We start from the raw sequence: 26,448 nt of genomic DNA, 5'->3' as shown, positions 1-26,448 counted from the left end.
ACACAGGGAGGGAGGGGGGGGGGGGGGGGGGGGGGGGGGGGGGGGGGGGGGGGGGGGGCGGAGGGGAGGCGTGTGTGTGTGTGTGTGTGTGTGTGTGTGTGTGTGTGTGTGTGTAGAGGGAGTTTGTGGCAGCACATAATTTGTGTGCTATTTCTAATCAGTACACAGAGAAAAAGAAAACAGGCCCTTGTCTGTGCTACACCATGAGCCCAGCAGAGAGCGGGAGGATTTACTACATCAGCTCATTTCTACACGTTCTCCGGGGCCTTTAAATCACACCCATTTCTGTTAATGACTTTACCACCAACTTTGTTCCCAGCTTCTGTGAATCCTCCTGTTTGCCACTTTGTCAGACATCCTGTTTATTCCACCTGGATCCCTGCTCATATCCATCTCAGGCAGCTGACTTTTGGGGGGCTTTGGGGGCTAGATTTTCAGTAATCGCCGTCCCTACACTTTTAAATATCACGTTTGAGTCAGTGAGCCGGTCCGTAATTCTTCCCTTGTCTTGAGGTCTGAAATTGAAAGGACAACTGTTTAATAAATGGATACTACTGTGGATGGGAATGGGCCTTGAATCACCAAGTTGCTGTCGCTCCTGCCATAACTTACAGCAATAACAAGGTCTGAGTTAAGGGAGCAAGGGGAGGGAGGAGGTTGGCTGTGCAGTTTGTGTGTGTGTGTGTGTGTGTGTGTGTGTGTGTGTGTGTGAGAGAGAGAGACTGGGGCTGTTGCAGAGATAGTGCACAAGGGCAGTGGGAGTACATATACAAAGACAGAGAGAGAGACAGAGGGAAACGTAAAGAGAAAGTGAGGGAGTAAATCTGCTCCGTGTGTGTATGTGTGCGGAGCGTGCAGTGTGTTTCCAGGGGTTTCCATGCTGTCACAAAGACCCCTGTGAGACCAGCTTATTTACCCTGCAGTAAAACCCGAGAGGGAGTATACCCTGCAGTAAAAGTGGAGAGGGGGACTCAGTGGAATTAGATTTAGGGCCGCCTCCGGCTCTCTGTTCTGTGTGTGCCGTCAGGGAAAACCCACTCTGCTGCTCTTGTTCCGTTGTTCAAGTTGAGTTATGTAGTGCTCCGAGTCAGGGGGCAAATGTGCTGTACAACACACAAACAAGTTTCAGAATAGTTTTTAATTAAAGAGAGAGGTATTACATTGTTCTCAGTCATCGGTTACATAGTGGCTGGTACAGTGACAAGATATTAATTGAGCGTAAATAAGCAGTTGTGCAATTAAGGGATATTACATTTCACAATGCTACTGCATAAGCACTTGCTTGACTGTACAAGGTGCATTTTCACAGATGTATGCAAAATGTGCTTTCATTTGTTTTTTTTGTTTTCTTCTAAACAATAATCATTTTCCAAGATCCGAGGGAGAAAACAGCAACAGCGATCTCAAGGAGAACATGAGCTTGCAGGTAACAGACGGTTTACCTATCGCTGGAAACTAGCCGACCAGCATTGAGTGAAAAGATGCATACACGGCACAGAGGCTGATGGCCCTGCGTGGCCGTCCAAAGGTACTGCGCTTCAAATGTCTTACCAACATGCTCCAAACAGTCTGGAAGGTGTTATTGGGTAAGAGGTCGACATTCTGATCTCCCCCTCGTCGTGGAGAGTATTGCTTCGTTACATTCCAAATTTTTGATCATGTTCAAGTCATTCAGCAGTCAAACTCCAGACTCAGACCTCTCTATTTAAAGAGTCTACATGCAATAGGAGAGCTGGTGTGTGCGTGTGTGCGTTATAGCAGCCAAAAGAACAAAGCTTACAAGCAGATTACATCCAAAAGGTTGAGGTTCAAACCAGCAGCCAAAAATCATCTTTGATCTGTGACTTGGAGAGATGCAGCTCTGTTGCTCTAAAGTGGAAAAATGGACAGTTTGTAAACCTTGTGATATTTTTTGCATTTTTGTATTAAAATAGCTATGGAATACAGATAAAGGATGTTGTCACGTAACAGATCACACTTAAAAGCCTGAGCAACTCATTATTTAATTTACATTTAAATCATTCTTGCACATTTTACAAAAACAAAAATAAATCTGACTGCTTAGTGTTTATGCCCCGTCCAAATTTTAGAAAAAAGAGTGAATTGAAAATGCATTAATTCGTCCCCCAAAAGATTTGTTACACTGAATGATTCTTTATATGTATTAGGGTGTGCAAGTTGGGAGTGAGACTTTAATTGTGATACTGTTTTGTATAAAATGGGCCCACAAACAAACAAAAAAGATTGACAGGCAAACTTCACGTTGATTCAAAGTTACACTCTAACTAACTAAAAGGTGAGATGTAACCCTCCTCTGGTTTGGATCGACAAAACTCCACCCCAAACCACAAACCGAAAGCTGCACGTTCAGTCTAGCCACCGTCGGTTGCTCGCAAAATCAGTTCCTTGCTCTCTGTCCCCGACCGCTTGTGACAAGTGGCTTCGGGTCAGTGTGGAGCAATTGAGTGAGTCATTCCAAGGCACTTGATTCTTTTCATTACCTTACATGATTAACTGAGGAATCAATATTTGTTCTTTCGCTAATGCCCTTTTCGCCAGGGTAAGTAATGCACTTAATGAAATGATAACACAATGCTTAATCAAATGCTACTCATTGAGGTTTCAAAAAGACACCAACTTTGGTACAATGATCTTACACTTGTGCACTTTGATGACATTAGTGACACTACTGCCAGTTAAAAGATGTGGACATTATCTTTTTTTTATTATTATTCCATGCAATATGACTGTGAAAAATAAAATGCAAAATGCAAATTAAAGGGTTTGGAGAAAATTAAATGGGTTACATTCAAATAGTGACACCCACACACAAACAAAAAAAGAAAATGCTAGAGACAGAAGGCAAATCACTAAGCCTGAAAAGGCAACACAACCTCAGTGATCTAAATTTAACTGACTTAACCACAGCACCGAGAGCACATGTAAGAACAAAACGATTAAAGTTGAAGTCATTGTAACTAACCAAGAGGCCTCAACACAAAGTATCAAAACAGAGAATTACAGGTTTCATATTTGTGCTAACTAACTAAACTAACTAACAGCCAAAGAAAAGTTACCACCAGTCTGTGGCGTGATGGACCGAACAAGGTTACACAAATACAGCCTGAGCTTTACAGGCAGGTGGAGTGAAAGTGGAAACATTCAAACTAGTTTGTGGTCTCGGGGACTATCGGGTTGCCATTGGTTGCTGTGAAGCTGTAAAATGCCCTGTAAAACCTCCAACCAGACTTTGTAGCAGAAGAGGTATTGTTCCTGAAATGAGAGAGACAATAGGCGACGTCTAGCTTTTTGGCAACTGCCTGTTGTTGTTTTTTTTTAAGAAGCTTGAACTTTGAACTTTGGCACTGACCTTGGTTTGAATCATTCCATGCCGCTGAAGTCTCATCTCCTTCACAATGTCGCTCACATTGATCTGAAGACAGAGAAAGTAGGTTTGTTAGGCACAACTATAGGGTGGGGTTTATTTCTAATAATATCAACAATACATTGAGCAGACATTTATTCAAGGAACAAAGATGCAAAAATGCTAACAGTGACGTTCACCATGTTAGTATAATGTGTTAGCATGATATCAGTTGGAATTTAATACTTAAAGGGGCAGTAAGTGATTTTAATCCAATACATTTTTTGTAAAATTCCGTGAATATTTCCTCACGGTACACTAGCTGTCGGTTCTTTGCGCTGAAAAAAATCGGCTCAGCCCTGGCTCTGTATATTGAAATCAAATTTAAAATGGTGTGGGCGGCACCACATGCTATGACTCAGGGGTCTTAACCTCGTGGTTAGCGTGTTGGTCTCCCGTACCTGAGTAGTGCAGTCGAAAAAATCAACAACAACAAATCGCTTAGGCCTACTGCCCCTTTAACATAAAATGACAATGTCATTAGTTTTAAGATATCAGGAGATCTCTAAAGTCATTGCCAACTTAACCGTTCAAACTGTCTTCTACTCACAGGTAAATCCTTCTCAATGAGACTGAGGATGATGTCAGTGCAGATGAGAACTCCTGTGCGTCCGATGCCGGCGCTGCAGTGAGCGGTCACTGGCCCCTTGTGGTGCACTGCCCTCAGGTAGCGGAGGAAGCGAACCAGCTGCTCGGAGCAGTGCGGCACGCCATGGTCTGGCCAGTGTGTGAACTTCAGGTGACGGACGGAATGTGTCTCGTTGGTCTGGAATGAGAATGAGTTGAGAGTAAAGAAAAACATTGCAGCAAAGTCAGTGACCAGACAGGCAGGCGCTCCTCTCTTACCTCCATCTCCACCATTCGGATGACCTTAATGTGGAAGTAATCCAGGTGCTGTTGGTTCTCCAGGTGGATCTGGTACCTGCCGGTGTCCAGGGGCATGCCCAGCTTCTCTGGCCAGTACTTGTGACACTTGATCCTTCCCCGTTCCACCTCCTGGGTCATCATGGCAATGACGTCTGATTTGTTCTCCCAGATCATCTGCCAAAAGGCTGAAACTGTGGAAGGCAGCGGGCCCTGGCAGGAGATGTAGAAGAACTCTTCGTCACCAAATTGCATGCGGATGTAGCTGGCGTTGATATAGTCCTGGTTCTCTCCAATGGCAACACGTGTCTTGTCATCTACGGAGAGGAGAAAATACCCTTCATGCATCACTGCACGGATTCATCGTCGGAACAAACTGCACCTCCATCAGCATTCTCCCCTCCAAAAAGAACCACAGACATTCCTTACATGTTCTCGATGTTTGGTAAATCCATTGATTTCTCGATCATAAACAACAAACACTGCTACCTTGTTTTTTTTTGCCTAAAGCACATAATCTAAGAGTACAGTAAATAGAGCCAAGTAAACAGCTCCGACGTCTGGAATTAGGTTCAACAAACCAGCGCTGTGAAGAAGTTTGTTGGTGATGAGAGGGGTGATAGAGCGAAGGCAGTTAGGAATGTTTTTTTAGGTTACTCCCTCACCTCCTACTTGTGAGGTCAAAAAATATCCGGAGACTGGAAACCTGGCTTTCAAAATCAGATAGTTATAGGCTACAAGCAATGGATCGGTACAGACCAAGTTCTTTTTTTTATGGACCACTTGCACAGACAGCATTTGTAACAGGCAGCAGGCAATAAGGCGTGAGGCGAGGTGTGATGGTCTTCCACTGGGGGTCACTATCCTCTTCATCACGCTCAATCATCTAGTATCTGACTCTTTTCAACCCAGATTTTGTGCGCATATCTGTGTATTTCCCAGCTGTAGAACATCCCCAGTACTAAATGTTTGAGAGAAAAACTTTTAAGGATTAAATACAACGTGTGTATGTTTAAGGACATACACACCTAGTGGAGTTTTTCCACTTTCATCCTGTCTCTCTGTATTTATTCCCCTAGAATTTATAATGATAACACAGCTTGTAATATAATTTTCTCCTGCTTTATTTATCAAAAAGTATAAATCCCAGATAATTACAAGGTTGGAAACAAATAGCAACTACTTCATCATCCCATTCTTGGCTGACTCCACGCAAAATTTAAGTGCTGCTACAGTGAAATATCGATACTAATGTGGGAAATGATTTGCTGCGCAGAAAGTATCTCCACTACCTTCAGTAAAGGCCTTAAAGTCAACTTGAACTGAGCATCTAAGCAAAATGCTAACAAAAGTCTCTCTAATAAATGTCAAGTTTGTGTGTATCCAGCTTTTACAAGCTCAAGTCCAACAACTAAACAACCTCCAAAAGAAGACGAAGGAACAAAGCACGTGGGTTTGAATAAATAGAAAAAGCAAAAGGTAAGATTCTCTTTCAGACTTACAGGGTAGGATGTCTCTGTAGCGATTTTTGTCCCGGTTCTCGGGGGCTTTTCCCACCAGACAGTTGTCAGAGGGCTTCAGATGTTCCAGAGCCTGAAAATGCATAATGTTACTATACAGAGTAATCCCTCAAATTAGTACAACTGAATCACAGTGTTTCTGTCCATTAGAACATCCCGCAACCAACATGTCTTAATAATGACTGAGTATTTTCACTACAATGCAATATAGATAATAATTCTGTATAGGTCTTTTGGGATTTGGGAAGCAGTTAAACGGCATATTTGTCGGTTTGTAATGTAATGTGAAATTTCACCCTTTGTTAAGGGTGAAATTTCATTTTTCATGAAATGAATGAGATTCTTTTGTCCAGAACACAGACGCACCATGAACTCTTTGACCAGTTCCTGCTCGTCCACTTGATGCTGCAGAATCTGGATGAGAGCTTTGACCCTGCACCCTGAATCCTGGCTGGTCCGAGCGGGGCTGATGAGAGCTAAGCTGGCCAGCTCGTCCTCCGACACTATTGGTGGGCCTGAGGGTAAGAAAGAGGAAAAGAGGAGGGTGATGGTGGCTTGTATGTAATTTGACTAAAACACATTAGCACATTAGAGTAGAGGGATAGACACCTGTGTGGGGTGATGTCATTTCCTGTTCGGTGGCGCCAAATACATCATCATCTTCTTCTTCGCTGCTCCAGCCGTCTGACTGGATTTTCCGGATGTCTTTGCAGGACTGGTCCAAAAGTTTGGTCACAATTTGTTTCCTGGGGGAGTCAGGGGGCAGGGGTGAGACCAGACCATTTTTACTCTTCGGTAGGAGGGGATGAAATCATGCAAGGCTGAGTTTCCTTTCCCTGCGTCTTTTCCACCTAAAATACAGTATAGACAAGATGCTAAAATATCTTTTTACTTCTTAATACTTTTTTGCTTTTAGGCTACAGACAATGGTACTATTATACTTCCTAACTGTCACACAATTTTTTTTGGTCTCATTAGGGTTCTCAGGCCATTAGCAACAGTGTTTATCCAAGGGGGTGTTTTATTCATTGCTCTCTGCTGCCTCCAAGTGGTCCAGAGTGTAACTCCAGCAAACCAGAACCAAAGGAGAAGCAGGAGGGCGAGGGGCATGGAGAAGGAGGGACAGGAGAGAAAGATAAGTAGAAGAGTAGTTTGGGAGGTTTCTACCTGTCGGAAGCTCCATGCAACATGTCAGTGACATTGAGGGACGGGCAGCAAGCTTGATGAGAGGGGGTGCTGTTACAGCTCTCCTGCTCCACAGACAGGCAGCCAGAGGAGGCAACAGACAGGAAGATGTTAGTAGTAGATGACAGTAAAGAGGAAAGGAGGGGTATGATTGAATTTAAAACAATTCATTATTCACGTATTTGTGTATGTGTGCGCTTGTTATTGTGCATGTTACCTGTATGATTTCGGTCTCGTCCGTTACGATAGTCAGTCGGCGTGGCGGAGGAGGTGGCGACGTTAGGATAACACCCGTTTCTTTGACCACGGGGTCTGGAGTCGCCTCTGAAACAGCAATTCAAAAACACAGTATATATGGTAAGATACAAATTTATCAGGTCAAAAAATTTGTTGTCCATCAGAACTTTGTCTAGCATTGTCTTCATAATAAAGTATTCTGGGTTTAATTTTCCACAGCTTTGTATTCCGCATCCACTTTCTACAAATTCATGATAATAGCAAAGACAGGAGTTCATACCAGGCGGATGCTCAACTGGCCTATTCAGCATGTCGTCAGGTGAGGAGCGGGTATCGGGGGCCGGTGGCTCGGCTACAATAGCTTCAGTCTGTGAGGACATGTTGAGCAGAGTGGGTGATTCGGAGTAGCTCAGGGGCAGGATGTCTCTGCAGATGGTGAGTTGCACAGTGCCCTCAGCTTTACGCAGGATATCCACCACTTTGCTGTGGCTCAGGCCCGAAACAATCACACCGTTCACCTGGAATATACCCAGTGAGGATCAGGGTTATTCCCAAAACAACAGGGCTTTCAAAACAGTCAGGAGGTATGATGGGTCGTTACCTCTAATACAATGTCTCCCACTCTCAGCCGGCCGTCCTGCTCAGCCACTCCACCCGAGCAAATTTCCTTCACTCTGAGCATGCTCCCATTGGTCCCTCCAACCAAAGCAAAACCAAGGCCTCCTCCGTCTGGTTTCGTGAACTCCACTTGCATGATGCAACTCTGTAGGGACAAAGAAAACCAGAGGAAAAAAGAGAGCGAAAACAAGAATTTGGAGGATTCAGCGGCAGGGAAAAGTGACTCAGTTTCGGTCAGTTTGATTCCAGTGCAGGGGTAACTTATGTTTTTCAGAAAAAAATACCATTACGTCACAAAAAAAAAGAAAATCACGTGTGAAGAAAGCCTGACAGACACAAACACACACACACACACACACACACATGAACACAGTGACCCCACCGCCCCAGCATTGCATGCGTTCGCAGATTGACACACAGTAGTCTCATGTTACAGTGTGTGTTTCAACAGACAGTTCAAAAGATGTGCAGTCAAAGAAAAAAAGAGTAGCTAGATCTGGCAAGAGACAACACAAATGATGAAATGTGAGAAATATAATTATAATATGTTCAGAAACTTACGTCCTGTTCTTGGCTGAGAGAGAGACATCTGAATTTACCGGCAGTCCTACACAAAGCCTCATCTGAAAAAGAAAACAACAGAAGAGTTATCAATGATTAAGGTAGTAAAAGTGATGTCATTGATAAATGAGGGGAAGACGCCTGGAGTTCGGGCCTAATAAAACAATTGATATTCTCTTCGGTGCCTGCCTCCATCCATGCATCCATTTGCAGTCAAGGAAATTTCTGAAACAGACACAACACACACCAACCTCCCACCTCTTCGGCCATTTTGAAAGACGTGTTGATAGGTGCGTCTCTTGTATGACATGTGAACAACGATGTCTTTTCAAAGTGACCCTCTCCCCTGTCCCTTACTGCTGCATTCACTGTCACCAGGCAACTGAGCTACCTGCCCTATAGACCACTGACTGTCTGTCTGTGTGTGTGTGTGTGTGTGTGTGTGTGTGTGTGTGTGTGTGTGTGTGTGTGTGTGTGTGTGTGTGTGTGTATGACGCCTTCTGCTGTGCAGTCCAATACACCAGTGGAGGGCCAGTGGCTTGGTAATTATTAATCCTGCTGTGAGAGCCCAGGATCTGTCTGTCAGCATTCATCTCTCTCACACACACACACACACACACACACACACACACACACACACCCACCCACCCACTCACCCCCCCCCCACACACACACACACACACACACACACACACACACACACACACAGCTGCAAAGAGAACCGTCTTTCAGCACCGAGCTCAGGCCTCACACAGACAAAAGGACAACATGCAAAAGACAGAGGGGGGACAGTTATGCTACTGATAGTACATACTGATGGAGAGAGTTTGGAGGAGAGAGAGAGAAACAGAAAACAAACTCACCCTCTTCGGTGGGTGAGTCTCTCTCTGGGGAGACGGGCTCTTCAAAACGAGCAAAGGACTTCCTTTCCTTTTTCCAGTCAAACAGGCCTACAAAAGAAACACGTCTTTAGCGCAACCATTGGTTGTACAGGGGAAACAGTTCCTTTGCATTACACGGCCTGCATTCGAGAAAAATGTACAGACATGTAAATATCGGTCTTCCCAGAACTCTGATGCTTTCTGGTAATGATTGAACTTCAATTATCATTGTTTAGTTGAGCACAAACATATCTGGTTTCTAGGTGACCCATCAGTGCATATCACAACCACATTCTCCTGTTTAGGAGTCCTGGGGTTAAGACAAGCAGGCAAAACCGTACATCCTTCAAGGCCTTACCGTTCCACTTAGCCTTGGGGGTCACTGGCTGGTCCTCTCTGTGACAGATACAAACAATGGAGTCATTCAAAGAACTAAACACATACAGCACATACTTCAGCTTCGATCTCTCGGGCCAATGAAGGGCACACACCTGAGGATTTTAAGTTTGACTTTACGAGGGGCGATCTCACAGGCTTTGACTGCATCCTCTAGCGTCATGCCCAGGGTGCACCTGCCGCAGATGTAGAGGATCTTGTCATTGGGTTGGACGCTCCCCTCCTCGCTGGCTGGGGAGCCTTGCACCACCTCCAGACAGTAGATGCCCTGCCATTTGCTGCCAATGCCCCCTGTTAGCTTTATACCTTGGGAGTGACACACATAGATGCAATTCAGTACAAATGACAGGGAGGAGCAGCCATGATGTTTTGTGAGAAAGCACGTAGAGTGTCCTACCGAGTTGCCCTGAAGGTGTCTTGTACAGAACAATATCAGGCAGGCTGTCGCAGGACGGTGGGGCCACCAGGTTGGAAACCGCCCTCCCAAGGGTCATGCTCAGTCTTCTTGGAGATGACCTGAGAATCGTCATGGCAACATCGTCTGCCACACTGGTGACATCATGCCTGTTCACCTGGAAACAAATGACAGGAAGGGAATTGCTCACGGTCAACTAGTCAAGCACATACAGCTCACGACACAAGAATGTTTTTTTAATGTGCAGAAATGTTATGAATGAATGTGTGTGTGTGTGTGTGTGTGTGTGTGTGTGTGTGTGTGTGTGTGTGTTTACACGTACAGTGACGAGTCTGTCGCCGGCCCTGAGTCGTCCATCTGCCTTGGCAGGGTTGTCCAATATCTCCTGTATGTAGTAGCAGTTGTCCAGCTTGCTGCGCGTGATGGTGAACCCAAAGCTTCCACTCCGGGACTTGGTAAGAACCACTGTCAGTTCAAACTCCTTTACCAATCCCTGATGGCCATGAAAAAGAAAAAAAACAACATATGTATTTAACAGATTTAAAAAAACAATGCAACAAAAACATGTCTTTAAATTACTATAACATAGTGAATTAAAAAAGTAGACCAATGTATCTGTGAACATGTATCTGTAAGATTTGTCGTTAAGTAGACCGATCTTTTACTTTGCTGATATAATGAGAACAATTTTTATTATATTGAAAAACCAATAATACTAACCTGATATATGGGGACATCCAAATTAAAAATGAACATACATCAAATGTTCTTAAAAATTACATTTTCCCCAAAGCTGCTTTAAAAATATAACCCTTTGATTTGACATCTATCTCTAATTGTATTTTTGCCAGTTTCCTGGACCCAAAGACAAAACATTAGTCATGACCACACTTCATTCTTCTAACAAACTAACATTGGGAAAAAAAACAGGTCTATAGCATTTCTCAGCAAGGTTGAAAAAGAGCAAGAAATGTCAGTAACTTGCCTTTCTGCGACTCTCTGCCTCTTCCTCGTCATCCTCCTCATCATCGTCCTTGTATTCCCTTTTTTTCTTCTCTGGCTCTTCCCTCAGCTGTGTATGGCTCTGGACAGGAGTGGGTAGCACTGTTGGTTGCAGCATCGGGGCAGGCGGACTGACACAGGGCGGAACAGAAGAGATGATCTGGGCCGTGATAGGGGTCAGCGGTGGAGCAGGAGGTTGAGGCGGAGGCCCCACAGGCCGGCTGCTCTCAGAAAAGGCTTTGTAGTGACTTGGAAGACGCCCCTGCTGGATCGGGTGATGTTTGGCTTTCGGTGGCTGAGTCGTGAGCGGCTGGGATGGATGGGCCAGGGAGCAGGTGGTCAGGGTGTCAGACGAGAGGCTGAGGGGCGAGATGGTGGTAGCTGGGACATGCGGGCCGAGGTCTGGATTCTGAGAGCTGAAACTACAGGAACTGTTGGAGGTTTGAGAGCCAGGGGCCGCGAGGGTGGTTGTTGGGGTGTGAGTGGCCAGACTGGAGGGGAAGCTGTGAGCAGGCTCCATGGTAGAGCTGATGGTCAGGTACTCTTCATCTGCCATGATAGTTAGCCCATTTCCCATGAGGCAGTAGGTCACACTCCCATCTGCATCCTCTCTGACCCCACTGCAGATAAACAAACAGTACTTACATACATACTATAGTGTACTGAGAATAATATTTTCTAAATGTATATTTAAAACAATAAATGATGAACCCACGCACAACTCCAATCACTGCTCAGACATTTTTAGGTTTCACGTTGTCTTTACATTAAAGACATAACGTTACGTAAACTATTGATATTTAATCAGGTGTGAGAGAATTTGATTGACTGATATATAAGTAAATAAAATGACGGAAAGTAAAATTTAAAAGCATCATTTTTGCAATACCATAAAATTATCTACAGAAATTCATCATCTGAATGAAGAAGGAAGGAAATATAATTATTTCCTCAAATTCAATAATCCCTTCTTCCCTTAGGCTTTTTAAATACACAATTTAAATACAAATTATAATCATCATCATTTCTTCATAAACTTCATTTATTTATAAATTATGGAAAAACTACAGACCCCGAAAAATATGACTGGACATTGAGCATTTTGATCCAGGTTATAATAGTTGATAAAAACATTGTTATGGTTTAAGGTAAGAACATGTATTTGTTTTTCTTCATATGAGTGTTTAGTGTTTGTACATATGATACATTACCTGGCATATACAGCGTTTGAAGCGGTCTTGGGACAGACATCCATAAGTATCACAGTTGAACTCGATGTCGTTGCAACCTCCTCTTCCACGTCCTTTTCCTTCTCCTTGGCCTCTACTTCCTGTTGCTCCTCTGGATTCCTCAGGATTGATTGAGACTCAGCTGGAGCTGGCGGAGAGCCATAGGTGTGTGATGCAGGTGATGTGGGTGATGCCGGTGAGACAGGTGACGCCGGCGAGACTGGTGATGGAGGTGATGTGGGTGACGTCGGTGACGGGGGTGAGCGGGGAGGTGGTGGAGGAGTTTGGTTGACCGGCACTCCGCCGTTCGGACTCTCCTGGCTTTCCAGGAGTGCTGGAGCTGCAGGGGGTTCCGGGTTAATCTCTGCTGTGTTGGTCAGATCTTCCTCCTGGTTGGCGGCTTGCTTTTGGGCCGTTATGTTGACCTCATACTGAAACCTCAGGAGCTGGCTGTAGTCCTCTCCTAGTCGGATGTCCAGAGACTGGGATCGAAACTCACGCTTGGCTGCAGTAATCTACAGAGTCAGACAGGAGGTCAGACAATGTGTCTGGGATTTTTGTGTGTGTGTGTTTTATACATATTCAGTAGGTATTTGCACTTGTGTGCATGTGCGCTCACCAGTGTGTTATCATCTAAATCATATAGTACTCCAGGACCTGGGCGGCAAATCAGCAGATGAACTTCAGACGGAGCTCCACGTAGTAGGAACAAAACCCTCTGAAACAACACAAAACGGACTCAAAATATCGATTTAATTGTTGTGCGTTTAAATGCTCCTGTGTAAGTGCCACTGTAACTCCTTGGCAGTACACAAAAGATTAAATGACACATCAAATGCTATGACACAACCAGCTTGCTATTTCCAGTACTATGAGATTAAAAGATTAGTGAACTAAATAACATGGCCACGGCCTTTAGAAACGGCAGGGCCAAACTGCTGCTCAAACATTCGCAGCCCTTACATGATTATCCATCCACAGATGAAATCACCTACTGTGCAGCCATAACACCTTTAAGGTTGTGGTAAACTGCTTGTTAACCAGTATATGGCTTTTTCCTTTTTTTCTTTTTAACCACTTTTTGTGTCCATGTTGTAAAAATGTGTGTGTGGGTTATAAATGCGGAAATTCACTGGTATAAATATGTAAGGATTAATAATCATTTTAAGACCCTACCTGGTAAGAGAGGTCCTTCACTGACTCTCTGTTGACAGACAGGATGACGTCTCCTTCTCGCAGCAGGCCACTCTCTAGCGCCGGCTGACCCGGGAACAGGCGCTTGATGCGCACCACGCTGCCGCGGTCTTGCGCCGAATGCAGCTGTGAGATGTTAAAGCTGAAGCCGAGTCCGGACAAACTCTTCCTTAGCACAACTTCATGTGTGTTTTCTAGGAAAGGCGAAAGACGGTGGGGAAACTTGGGGGAATTAATGTCTGTTGTGTAATCATTAATCTGTAATGTGAGATGAGTTCTGATTTGGCATAATGTGGTGAAAAAAAAAAGTTGAGATTTATTCAAAGGACAACGCATCTCCTCTCATGAATAGTAAATATTTATGCAGAAATATGCATTGCCTCACATTTTCTTTGTATAATTGCCAGGATAGAAATTAAGGCTGTGCAGAGATAAGGAACTATCCCTTTAACTAAGCTGAACAGGCAGCTTAAAGGTTTCGGCACATGCTGTCTCGGGGACGAAGGCGTCGTCAGCCCTGGATGACTCTGACAGCAACCACAATGTAGCTGTCAGATGACTCACAGTCACCTCTGGGCTATGTGTGTGTGAGTGTGTGTGTATGCTGCTGTCTATCTTTTCTTTTTCTTTTTTTGTGACCGTCTCTGCCCCTTCATCTCCCCTCTCACCATCAGTCACAAAGCTGTAGTCCTTGGCGCGACCACTCAAGGTCGTTTCCATGGAGACCTCAGTCCTGGGGGGCTGTATGTGTGACTGACTGTGGGCTAATGGGGGGCAGGGTGAGTCAGTTCTGGGCTCCAAGATTACCATGGGCTCCCTGTCCAACAGCAGGTTCACCACCTATGGGGAACAAACGCGCGCCAAACACACACACACGCACACACGCGCACGCACACACACTTTATATGTTCATTATATTCCAAAAACAACTGCATATGAGGTTTCTCTGGTCGCTTACCCCTTTATGTAAAATAAGACTTAGAAATATACAGTAGCTGAGGAACTGAAACTACTTGAGTAAGCTCATTGAAGAACTGATTCTTGGTTGAAGAAAATCTATATTTACCGAGGATGTGAACCAGGACCTGAACCTGAGGTAAAAATGTCAGAATACTTCTCTGTTTTTCATAAACAGCATTACATAATTGGTTTAAAGCATTTATTAGTCACATTGTTCTGATAACAATGATAACCTTAACCACAAGAGCAACAAAATGTAGTATTGTTTTCATTTAACCGTGTTAGCGGCCGTGTGTGTGTGCGTGCTTGTGAGTGTGTGTGTGTGTGTGTGTGTGTGTGTGCATGCTTGTGTGTGTACCTCCCCAGTCCTCTTCAGGCACTCGACAGCTTGGTGGTGAGTCACGCCCCTCAGGTTAGACCCGTCAACCTCCAGCAGTCTGTCACCTGTCATATGCACATACACAAATCTCATCATCATTAGCAACATCAATACATAAACGTTTTATGTATGTATGTGTGTGTGTGTGTGTGTGTGTGTGTGTGTGTGTGTTTGTGTGTGTGCGTGCGTGCGTGTGTGTATGGTTAACGGGCACGTCAACAAATCCAAAAGTCGTTCCTGCTCACTGAAGCATGAACCAAGCAAACACAGACACATCACAATTCTCTGCTGAAACACATGTATACCAATTACATTAATAATTAAAACATTTTTATTTTTTTTTACAAAAAATGCCACTAATATAATAAAAAAGGACAGCTTGGCTTCTCCTTTACAAGTTTTATATCTTTCATTTTACAAGGAACAGACACCATTCCTCAATCCATATTAAGTTATTCAATGGCTAATGTCTGTGAAGAACTTATCGTATATTTCAAAATGTTGTCATCAGCAAACAGGGTCAGCCGCCTGATCACATATTGAGATGACAAATCAAAATCAAATTACCGATCTGAATGCGCCCGTCCTGCTCTGCAGCGCCTCCTAGCACCAGAGTCTTGATGTAGATGCCACCGTATCGCACATTGGTGTTAATACCTCCCTTTTGGCAAGAAAGATAAACAATTGTCACTGTCACCATTGGCCTAAAATAACCTCAACAAAGCCGACTTAAATTGCAGGGATCCAAATGACTTCCTAACTTGTTACCGATTGGCCTTTCCCATTTAGTCCTGTAAATCGGTTTGGCTGAGCTGATGCAACACAAGGAAACATTGTCACTCTGGTCTTGGCACATATTACTTCGGTTTTAATTTGCCAACATGGCATGGGACATACGACGAAGAAGAAGTAGTGTTTCAGCTTCTCTTACTTATCTCGTCACAGTGGGGAGTGGAAAACATAATTCAAATAAATCTAAACTACTACAGTGAGGGATAGTTGGAAAATATGAGGTAAAAGTTGTATGATGAAACGCTTCACTCACGGCAACACTGATTCCAAGACTACCATTGCTTTTCTTGAGCTCCACTATAAACCGCTCGCCAGTTTTCAAACTTAAGATAGACGGGGACCTGGAACACGCATCCTGAAAAAAGAGAAAGGAAGAGCATACAGAAAAGAAAAGAAAAAAGATTTAGATTTACAAAAGGGAATGAATGAGGCGAAGATTGCAAGTGTGCTCAGGACACTTCTGATGCATGTGAATGAACTCAAGAGTCTTATCACATTAATCAGAGCGTTTAATCCATTTAACATCTTGCACCGGTTGAAGACTTATCAGCTTTGACCTCATGTTGACTGTTTTGCTCCAGTGGAAACAGAGTCGCTTATCTCAAACAGTTGTTCGCCGAGTGCTGGTTCTGACCTGGGCATCATGGATCCTCACAACAGGAATGTGAAGCCTCCTGCTCTGCTTTGGGGTTGCCATGTTGGACAGAGTGATTGCATCCTCCAGTTCCTCCATGGCAGGACGGAACTCTGTGCCACTCAGAGTGGTCTGTGACCCGAAGCCCTTTTCCAATGCCAAACCCATGGTGCTTTGACTCAAGGAATTCTTAAGATCCCTCAGAGACTCTGATAGGAAACAGCCAGGAGATAAGAAAGGACAGGTTCTATTAAAGATCCCTACTCTAAATAGCAATGATTTGACACTTTGGCTGTACTCGTCAGACTGTGCATGAAGAGATGGGCAGAGCTTACGTTTAGGCTGGGACACAATGAGCTCCACCTCTTCAGGGCTGCTCTGTAAGATGGCAGCAGCGTCACTGAATGTCACCCCTTCCAAACTAGTCTTGTTTAGTGAGATGAGTCTTCCACCTGGGAAAAAAAAGAGACAAAATCTTTGTTATTGGTTTATGTGGATGTTTTAACCACAATGAGCCAGCGTCTGTATTCAGTTCTCAGTTGAAGGTGCGGCTCCTCACCGGGTTTGATACGTCCATCTCTGTCCGCAGGCCCATCAGGCACAATGGAGGCAATGAAGATCCCAAGGTCAAGTTTACCTGTATTGTCCTCTCCCACGATCACAAAGCCTGAAACAAGACCAGAGAGAGAAGACAAAAGTCTCCTGTGAAAGAATCAGAATACGTGGCACTCTGCTCATTCATTTTGCATCACAGTTCACCGCTAAGTCCGGCTTAGTGAACTCACCAAAGCCCAGTTTGGGATCTTTTTTCAGGGTCACACAGACTATCTCTCTCTCTGGTGGGGTCCGGGTTGGTGTATCAACTGCAACGTAGATGGTAAATGGGCCACTGTACATTTATGTATATATTTCTTTTGTGGTCACAAACACATTCAGTCTTATGGGTAATTTAGAATTTCCAAATCACCTACTCTGTATGTCTTTAGGGCAATGCAATGAGATCGTGGAGAAATACATGCAAACTACTGTACACAAAGAAAGGCCCCACACCATGCTACACTAATTTGAATATAAAGATGAGCCACAAATGAAAGAATCCATCTTAATTGACAACAAATGGTCTGAGTATGAAAATCACATCCATGTCACTTACACACGATTTGTTTCTTTAATCTGACACTCTTCTGTGTGTTCTCTGAAAGGAGATGAGTTGAAATAGTTGAAGTACTCACCTCGTACAGAGGAAGAGGCGTCAGAGTCTTGCTTGTGTAGCGAGACGCTGGACATCATTCTGGGAATTGGCTCTGAAGTGCTACAACACATGCAAAGTTGCATTTAGCCACATCCCGACCATTTTTTTTCTCACATATGAGGATATGAACGTTATCATAATCGCCAAAGGGCTCCTACCTCCAACACTGTCGATCCTTCATGTCCCTGAGGTCTCCTGTTTCAGGGGGCTCTTTGTTCAGCTCTCTGCTCATCTGCCTCCTCATCTCTCTCTGCTGGCGGAGTCGGGCCTCCAGCTTGGCCGTCAGGTCGTCGCAGGACTTGGAGAGGGAGTCTGGTTGACCAGGTGTCAGACCGATATGGTGCAACATGCCCTCTGAGCAGGACATCTGCTTCAGGTTCAAGTTGCGGCCCCGGTAGACAGACATGTACTTGTCTAGGTTTTCATCTGGAGAAACAGAAGAGAATCCGGTGTTATTCTTTGTAATTCTTCGCTTATCCTTCGTGAACTCATTTCAATATCAATCTACACAATCACCACAATGTTCCCACCTGGTATCATGGTGTGGTTAAGTTGTCGTGATGTCATCTCGCTGTGAAATTTGTGCTGTGCCGAGCAGAGGTTCAGGAGGTACTGTGCTATTTTTGAGCTTTCTGTTATAAAAATGTGCTTTTTCCCACTTGGCCCTCCGCACTCTATAATCAGTTTGCGCCGCTGAAAGACAAGACACAAATCATCGCGTACATTCCCTTTAGGCGTCATGACAAAATGAACTTTAAAAAGTTAAATCTGACTGAAATGCCACTTATTTTTACCCCAGTGGCTATGGAGTCCGTTTCCCTCCAGAGGAAGCGCCTGGTGACAGCCCGGAAGTGGTTCTTCATCTCGTATACGATGATTCCTTTGACACAGACTCCCAACACCAACTCTCCAATCAATGGCCTTTTCTCTCTCCCCACACGGTGGAACATAACCCCATACTCAGACAGCTGCTGGGCGATCTTAGGGGCACATGGGGCATTTGTGTTCAGATCTAAATTGTAACAATTTGCTTTAACTTCTTCTTGCAAACTTTAGACTTACAGGACGTATAACAGTACAAGTATGATGAAGTTTAAAGCAAACAGCAGTAGCTGCAGCCTCGTAAACTTAGCATGTTCAGATGTGGAAAAAATATCCGTAATGGAATAATGGAATCTGTTTTTTGTGTGTGTCTACCTTCAGGTACTCTGTTTCTGCCTCGTCAGGCACCATCTGGGCATGACTTGCATGTAGTCTTGGCAACTCTTCCCTGAGACTGGGCAGGGCAAGCTTCTCCAGCATCCTCTTGGACACATAATGCTCTGGCTGGTAATAATTCTTACCATACAACTGGAATGACACACAAAAGAACCGAGTTCGCTGCTGTGACACACTCCGAGAGACGCTGCTGGTTTTTAAAGATACAAGGTGGGTATATTTTCCTTTTTATTCTCGATACCTCTGACATGTAATCCCCAAACTCAGCCTGCAGAGCAAGAGCAGCTAAGAACAAGCCTGTCTCCTCATTACAGTAAAGCCTGTCCTCCAAGATATCCTTACGCAGCTGTAAGTAGTACTGGTGACGCGTCAGTCTGTGCCTGAAGAATAGGAAAAAAGGGTTAGGATTTTGAACTATGCAGTTCTAGAAATTAATTTACAATATGTAGGTAAAACACTGTACTTACAAAATGAAGGAAATGTCATCAACAAAAAATTTCACTCGAAGAAACACGAAGAAGGAGGATATCTGCCCCTTTTTCCAACTGTCAGGCGCAACCTTGGAGATTTTTGTTTCATGGTCCAAAAAGAAATATTCATCATCTGCAGAATGAAAATGAAAGACCCTCATAAAACGACAACAAATCAGGCATAATGGGTTTCACCGCTCATGACAGTTGTGAGGGCATAATATTACAATTTAGATAATGGATATTATGAAATACATTTTTTGGAATGTTTTTTGATGTGAAGTGAATGCAGTCAAGGTTAGTTTATGTAATATGTCCCTTACCATCTAGGAAGGCAAGACCAAAGTAGAAGTGTTCCACCAAGTTTGCATGAGCCACCACCATGTCAAACACATCTCTTGCTCTGGACTTAATGTCACAGCGGACCACCACATACTGTCCGTTAGGCAGCACCACTGTCACTTCTCTCTGAGACGCACATGAACGGCCCTTTCTGGACTGTGATGTACACGCACAAACACACTGACACACATGCACATAAAAGAACCCAACAAACATTCACATGCATGCACCTGAAGATACAAATACTGTGCATGCAATTATGTAAACAGACATAGTTTGGCATGCAAGAAAAGATAAGTTAGCCAGTGTTAAAAACAGAAGTTTACATTGAAACCAATCAGAGGCGAACAGAAATCGTAAATTTACCACAATGGATCCTGGAAGCTCGAGAACAGTCTGTTGTTCATCTGGCATTCTGATGAACTCGGGGCCCAAAGCCTGACAAAATGAATGTTTATAATGTGAACTTTTTAAGCAGCAACTCATCCAAGGGACTTCTATGCCTCACAAAAAAACTCCACTGTCATTCTCATTTACCTAAATACTGTATGCCAGCATATCCCTATGATACAGAGGAAAACATACTTTTTTTTTTTTAAATCCCTACACCTACCTTAGATTTCCTCTGGCTCAGACTGAGTGAGGACTCGCTGAAGGTGATGGAGGGACTGTGCGATCTGCCTGATGTTTTGGGAGAGATGTCATGGTGGGGGCTTCTACCAACCCAACTGCAGTTGCTGTCCCTGTGACGAACCCCGCGGGGAAGTCTGAGGGGAGAGAGAGAGAGAGAAGTGTAACGAAGGACGGAGGGGGGAGGATAGTTGTGCAAGCTGCTGGAAAAGTCCAACTCTGAGACAATGCCATGTCCCCTCAAAGTCGGAACAGACAATGAAGGAGGGGGAACGTGAGAAATGGTTGGATTTATTTTTGCTGACATGCACACACACAGAGACATTGGCTGCGAAGCTGAAGAATCCTCTTCTAGTTTCAGTACTGGAAGTGATGGTGTGTGTGGATGTGTGCATATAGTACATACCTGTCTAAAGAAGATTGGTACAATGGTGTGGGAGAGCTCCTTGGTCTTTGTTTCCAAGATCTCTGAGGTAAACTCCCTAAAAACACACATACGAGTGATTGCTTTGTCAAATAAGCATCTTACTGCTGCAACACACACATTTAAGAAATTGAATTGCTGGAAATTTTGCATTTATAGCCAATAATAATATCCCATGTGGAAGTTAAGGATTTTGTTAAGTGGATATGTCAGACAGATTATTTTGCCAGCCCTCTTTCTACCATTCTGTGACTTTCTCCTCAGTCGTCTCTGCATCTCATATGTACCTGACTTTGAGTCAGAGTCCGTTGAGTATCTCCTCCCTTCAGGACTCCCTTCGCTGAAGTCTGAAAATGGCCCTCTCTTTCCTGTCAACCAGGTGAGAGAAGAAAGATGACAGCAATGTTTGATTCCTGTCCGTCTCATGTGCCCCCCCCCCCCCCCGAGACGCTGAGATGTTCGGACAGAACTGAGGCTGGCACAGGGTTTAGCCGGTAGCGGCCACACTCAGTATCTGATTATTGGCTCTCGCAGGACCCTAATCCTGGGCTTGCGCTGGGTTAAGATTTTAATCTTGTTGACCTGTACACTACCTTGAGTCAAGAAAACAATGACTACAACTATTTCACGGAGATGAGTTTCATTTTCACAGATTTGTTTATTTAAATTATTATAAAATTATAGAGCAAAACAGGATAACTCCATGTTGCTAAATATCCCAGAATCAGAAATGAGGCTGCAAAAATTACACAGAAAATATTGTCCCTATTGCAGAACCTAGAAATTCTCAGTTTGGTCACTACACTTATTTGTACTGGACTCACCATGAAGCCTCTCTCTGATCATCTGACTCCTGCCACTCAAAGGGACGTTACTGTCTGGCAAAGAGCCATGGTCCATCTGGAGGAAACAAAACAACTATTTACTTTCATTTCTTAAATGTTTGTCATTATACAGGTTCTTCTTCGGATTCTGACTCACGCAGAGGTCAAAGTGCTCGCAGACAGGGAACATACCGCAGGCAGTTATCTAGACTCACTGATTCATGAAAAACCTCCTCCACCAGATGTCTGATGACTTTGGCGGGCGGTGGCAGGATGGAGGCTTTATGCTGAGACTCGCAGGCTTCCAGGATGGAGTTGAGGTTTACCCTGCGGTGGGCCAGGTCCTCACACATGCTGAGGAGGAGGCTGTTTAGATGGTCACTCAACTGGACCGGCTGGGATAAATGGACGTGGGAAATAATTACAACTGAGGTGTGAGACTCTAATGATACGAAAATAAAATAGTACAGCGTTGTGACAGGGCTTCCCCACCTGATTTTGAGGTAGGTGAAAATCAACTGACCAGTAGAGAGTCATACCCAGTGAATACACCAGCACCTGTGCAACAGAACGGACTGATTAAGGACTAGATATGTTGCTGTAACGAAACTTTACCTGCTAAGTATAAAATAAAACCAGATTCACATTAACATACTGTACATGTATTACATATATGTGTACCTCATGATACATGCATTTTTTCTCACATAATTTAAATGCAACCCTTGCACAGTGAATAAATCCCTATAAGTTATTATCATTATCATTAACAAACAGAAATGACATAAACTGTGTGTGTGGTCAATGTCTATGTAAAGTGTGGGATCTTGGATGTACAGTCTTGACACACATCTTGTGGCCAAACTGGAGTACAATGAAAAACTGGAGAGCTATCAAAAATGTAATATCATTCAACAAATGAAGATGAGTCATATTCTAGTACAGTATACATAATGATCTAGCTATGATGAAAAGGAAAGGTCTGTTACTCATTTTTTTTTCAATAGTTTACACAGGGTGTCTTCAATGTGTAAAACAATAACCTTGGCATGATATGATATATTGTATCAATTACTGTTTGGACAGGCTTGAAATGGCCCATCGGTTAAGCAAAAGGCAACAAAATTTGTGATGCGTTTTTTTAGTGGCAAATTATGGATTGGTTGAGGACACTATATCTTTTATGATACAGAGGATGACATTTCCTACACCTTTTAATGGCAGTTTTCTCCATCAATGGGTTTTATAATTAGGATGTGTTGTAATTTACAAATTCCACTCAATTCTAATAAATGTGGCTATTTAGTGCAGAATTCATGGAAGACATTGCATTGCTCAGCCACTAGATGGTGTGATTACACCTCAGTCTAGCAATATCCTGAGATTTTACACTCCAGGAAAAAGACACATCAGGATGTGAATCAATTCAAGTCACTGCATAGATTAGAGTTACTGCAAAAAAAAAATCAGTGGGACTTGACGCCCTTCAGTGATTGATTGTCTGCGATCAGTTTTCATGTGAGCTCCTTTAGGACAGATATGAGGATATTGATACTGACCCTCTCTATGGCAGGTTTGGTTGAGCTGGCACGGCCCTGCAGCATTTCTGGAGCGGTGAAGGTGGACACGTTATCTGATAGGCCACAGTTCTTAAACGCTAAGGTACCAGTGGCTGACAGCAGCAGGGAGGTGGGGCTTATGATACTACACATATTGTTGTGACCTGTAAAAAAAAAAAAAATAGTAGGAAGGCCGTGATATATAATGATGGTGCCCGTTACATTTACGGTAAAGTCACATTGAGTGAAACTGAAGTGCTGCAGGATATCGTAAGTTTTTTTATAGAACGTTTACATTGAAAGGACAGAATGCATTGCTGGTATCATTAGGACATGATGCATGTGAGCCTGCAATACAAAGGGTTATCGAAAGTCCTTTACCCTTATAGGAGACATCCACTAAAGACTCTGCAGTGCCCAGCAGCAGGGACCAGACCTCCTCCTCCAGCAGAGGTCCCCCTCGTGCCTCCAGTACCTCGGCTAATGTGACAAATGTGCTGCTCATCCTGCACACATTCCTACACAGAGTACACACACAAAACAAACTCAAAAATATCACTTTTTTTCAGGGTAGTACTCTGAAGAGAGGTTATATGGTTTTTTTCTGGCTGGAGATGATTGAATGTCTTGCATCACTCACGAAAAAACAATACATATACGTGTAGGCCTACTCTACATTGAGCCATTATTCTTTGCTGGGTTATCCACTGAATCCTTCTCTCACCGCCTTCACTGTGACATCTCCACTTCGTCTTTACATCTCTCAAGGGAAGCACTGCTATTACTGTCACTGTACTTTGTCCTCAGAGACGGTTATGAGACGTGGTTCTGAGAAACTTCGCGGAAAAAAAGACAGTTCTCTGTCGTGGACGCTGATTAGATTATGGAAGTGCGTTAAGTCTTACTGCCGACCGTTCCCCCTGCCCCTCCCATTTTCGTAATAGGCTTTCATCTGACCTGAGGGTGTTTCTGAGGGAGCCGTGCTTCTGGCACCAAAGCAACTGTGTCATGATCCCATGTTAGCTCGTCATCACATACTGTGTGGGTGTTACCACAACCATATACAGTTGAGAATGTGTTGGTGGGGGGAGATCTGACCTTACAGACCCATTACGATATCGGAAAAGCAAAGACGAGCCTTTTCTACCTTTGAATGTTACCAATATTACATATTGAGATCTTTTTTGTTGTCTAAATATGCATATCATATAATGAGTTCATATTTGATGAGTAGACAGTCAGTCAGCTTTTATTTGACTATTAAAACATATTAGAGGAGGTAAATTAATACGTATAAGTGGTTCATATCATTGCATTCTGAGTGAGCACATTGCACCAGCGTTCTAAAAGACTGCACATTGTTGTAACTCTGGGCAGATCATTGTTTCATCTAGATAAGCACCCATTCAGACTTGAAAACAACTTGTCTTCTTTTCTGGAAGATTGCAGTGAAAACTAACATCGAGACAGCTACTGACGGAAGTTAAGGCTCAGGCATCAGAAATAACTTTGAGTCTGAGAAATCTTTCACTGCAAGTCCAACTTTGGACAGAGGTTTTACACCATGAAAATAATACTCTGGGTCAAAATTGACATGTAGTCTTCTTTCGGATAGATTCGTTTAACTCTGTTCTCTCAAACAATTACGAAGCAAATTGTTTTTTTCTGGTGGATGGCGAAGGCTGGGAAACCCAACCTTTGTGCTTTTTATTCCACCGGATACATGTTTTGTTTTGTTCCCCTCTGGATGTTTCAGAGCAGTAATACAATAGGTCCCTGCTCACAATCGGCCAACTGAGGACGGTACATGCTCCCACTGAAGCAAACCAACCCAATCACTTTAGTTACTTCAGGCCTAATTAAATCCTTCACTTAAACTGAAGTTATCCTCGGCTCATGACACCCAGATTGTCCAGTGAAACGCGTGCAAAGCCTTGCAAGATTAAACGTGTTGCAGGACAAAAAACGCCTCTTAGGTTGTTTTGTCTCCTAATACTACACAAGGCCATTTAAATCAGTGATTCATTGGCGAGAAATGTAAAATCCCCCCACTGAATCCCTGTACACCGGTTTGTTTTTTATGATGAAGAAAGCAATGGGGAAGAAAGAAACCCTGCCAGGTGATCCCACATACCACCCATTCACTCTTTAGTAGATGTAGTCTCTCAAAGTGGTTTGTCTGCAGGTGTAAGGCGACTGGAGTGATGTTGCGAATCCTGCTCATTGGTTCCCAGTCACACTGACACCAGACTGCCATGTGTTGCTAGATTTATTTGGATGTGTCCATTGGCTAGACTGAGTCTGACCTCTCCCAGCCCCTCTCTACCACTTCATCTATTTTTTCATGTATCTAAAAATCTGATGCCATGTTCACTTACACACCAGTTGCCACTGAGCACGCAGTTTATCTTCTCCTCGGCTCACTATATGTGAAGGGGCATCTTTATTCTGCTATTCCTTACGTTCATTATGTTTGGACTAACGTGCACAACATGTCATGACTTTAATCCCCAGTCGACAACTTGTCCTACTGTCCAGTTTACAGGCAAACCCGAGTTTCTCATCCATTCAACCATCACATGATGTGAGAGACGGACACGGGGAGGCTGAGCTGGATTCTTGAGGATTTGGGACAACCGCCTCTTCAGGATCCAGGTCTCTCGTCCTACAACCTCCTTTCTCACTTCAAGGTGACAGTAAATTCCCACGTTCGTGTGCCTTGAAATACAAAGCAAGACAGTACATATGGACATGGGACTACTATGGTTCAGAGCCTCTACGTGTGCAGCACAGGCAGCCCTCTAACAAACACCACCTCTCAAGAAGATGCCGTTTGTCCTCACAGGCCTGAACATGAAGAGAGCGCTGTTCATCTCATGACTCTTAAAGGTGCATTCCATCACAACCATCCTGGGACTGTCCCGCTGCGAGTGGGTGCCTTGAGTGGATATACTCTCAATTTGAAATCTGCAGTTAACAGAGCAAGTGCATTCCCAACATGCAGACACACCAATTCAATCCGGCAAACTGTCAAACGGGACCACGGGAGAAAAGAAAGCAGACTCTACCTGGTACCGTGAGTTACCTATGTCCGCGGTCTGATCCTTCGCGTGTTCTTCAGCGCTCCCACCACGGATCCAAAATAATCCTTGCGATCATGGCAGTGCCGTTTTGACGTCCCCTCGCGAAAAGGCAGCTCCGCTCCTCGGCGACATCAGCTGTGCACGGTGCCCCGTCCGTCTGCTCGACTGGCCCCCCGGCGCCACGCTGACGTCCTGAAACTTTTTGCTGTAATTGGCGCTATTCTCGGCGTCTCGCCTCTAAACACTTAATTGGATTGAGCCCCGCGGTTTGACGACGACGGGCCACAGCCGCCGATCGCGGGTGGCTTGAGATCAGCTGCGCCGATTTCACTAATCCGACTGACGCCCAAAGAGG

At 44.1% G+C, this 26,448-nt stretch overlaps 1 protein-coding gene across 6 annotated transcripts; it reads right to left on the bottom strand.

The window, feature by feature from the left end:
* Nucleotides 1-1,119: 1,119 nt before the first annotated feature.
* Nucleotides 1,120-26,402, bottom strand: ptpn20 (protein tyrosine phosphatase non-receptor type 20). 6 transcript variants are annotated; one of them, XM_047334983.1, is made up of 47 exons: nucleotides 26,079-26,402; nucleotides 23,392-23,528; nucleotides 23,011-23,174; nucleotides 21,944-22,009; nucleotides 21,667-21,846; nucleotides 21,452-21,527; nucleotides 20,915-20,995; nucleotides 20,610-20,685; nucleotides 20,187-20,340; nucleotides 19,940-20,011; nucleotides 19,555-19,729; nucleotides 19,229-19,364; nucleotides 19,003-19,141; nucleotides 18,741-18,893; nucleotides 18,338-18,523; nucleotides 18,074-18,236; nucleotides 17,702-17,969; nucleotides 17,524-17,603; nucleotides 17,077-17,154; nucleotides 16,851-16,958; nucleotides 16,627-16,743; nucleotides 16,292-16,500; nucleotides 15,911-16,012; nucleotides 15,433-15,526; nucleotides 14,845-14,930; nucleotides 14,195-14,366; nucleotides 13,509-13,720; nucleotides 12,952-13,050; nucleotides 12,315-12,847; nucleotides 11,087-11,723; nucleotides 10,424-10,594; nucleotides 10,084-10,258; nucleotides 9,782-9,992; nucleotides 9,649-9,686; nucleotides 9,273-9,359; nucleotides 8,410-8,471; nucleotides 7,832-7,993; nucleotides 7,511-7,598; nucleotides 7,211-7,317; nucleotides 6,976-7,058; nucleotides 6,418-6,554; nucleotides 6,175-6,323; nucleotides 5,791-5,881; nucleotides 4,271-4,605; nucleotides 3,975-4,190; nucleotides 3,371-3,433; nucleotides 1,120-3,273 (listed from the first exon to the last, which is right to left on the bottom strand). In XM_047334983.1, exons 2-47 carry the CDS (start codon nucleotides 23,513-23,515, stop codon nucleotides 3,163-3,165), a joined length of 7,026 nt encoding a protein of 2,341 aa, XP_047190939.1. In that variant the 5' UTR covers nucleotides 23,516-23,528; nucleotides 26,079-26,402; the 3' UTR covers nucleotides 1,120-3,162. The 6 variants fall into 6 exon arrangements, with proteins under 6 accessions (XP_047190939.1, XP_047190938.1, XP_035461828.2 ...); XM_047334982.1 differs by having other exon boundaries at nucleotides 1,120-1,869; nucleotides 7,511-7,748; nucleotides 26,079-26,401; XM_035605935.2 differs by having other exon boundaries at nucleotides 7,511-7,748; nucleotides 26,079-26,390.
* Nucleotides 26,403-26,448: the final 46 nt, after the last annotated feature.

Source organism: Scophthalmus maximus, chromosome 10 (assembly GCF_022379125.1).
Source record: "Scophthalmus maximus strain ysfricsl-2021 chromosome 10, ASM2237912v1, whole genome shotgun sequence".
Lineage (NCBI taxonomy): Eukaryota > Metazoa > Chordata > Actinopteri > Pleuronectiformes > Scophthalmidae > Scophthalmus > Scophthalmus maximus.
The sequence above is the reverse complement of the archived record's forward strand: the minus strand, read 5'-3'. Positions and strand labels throughout refer to the sequence as shown.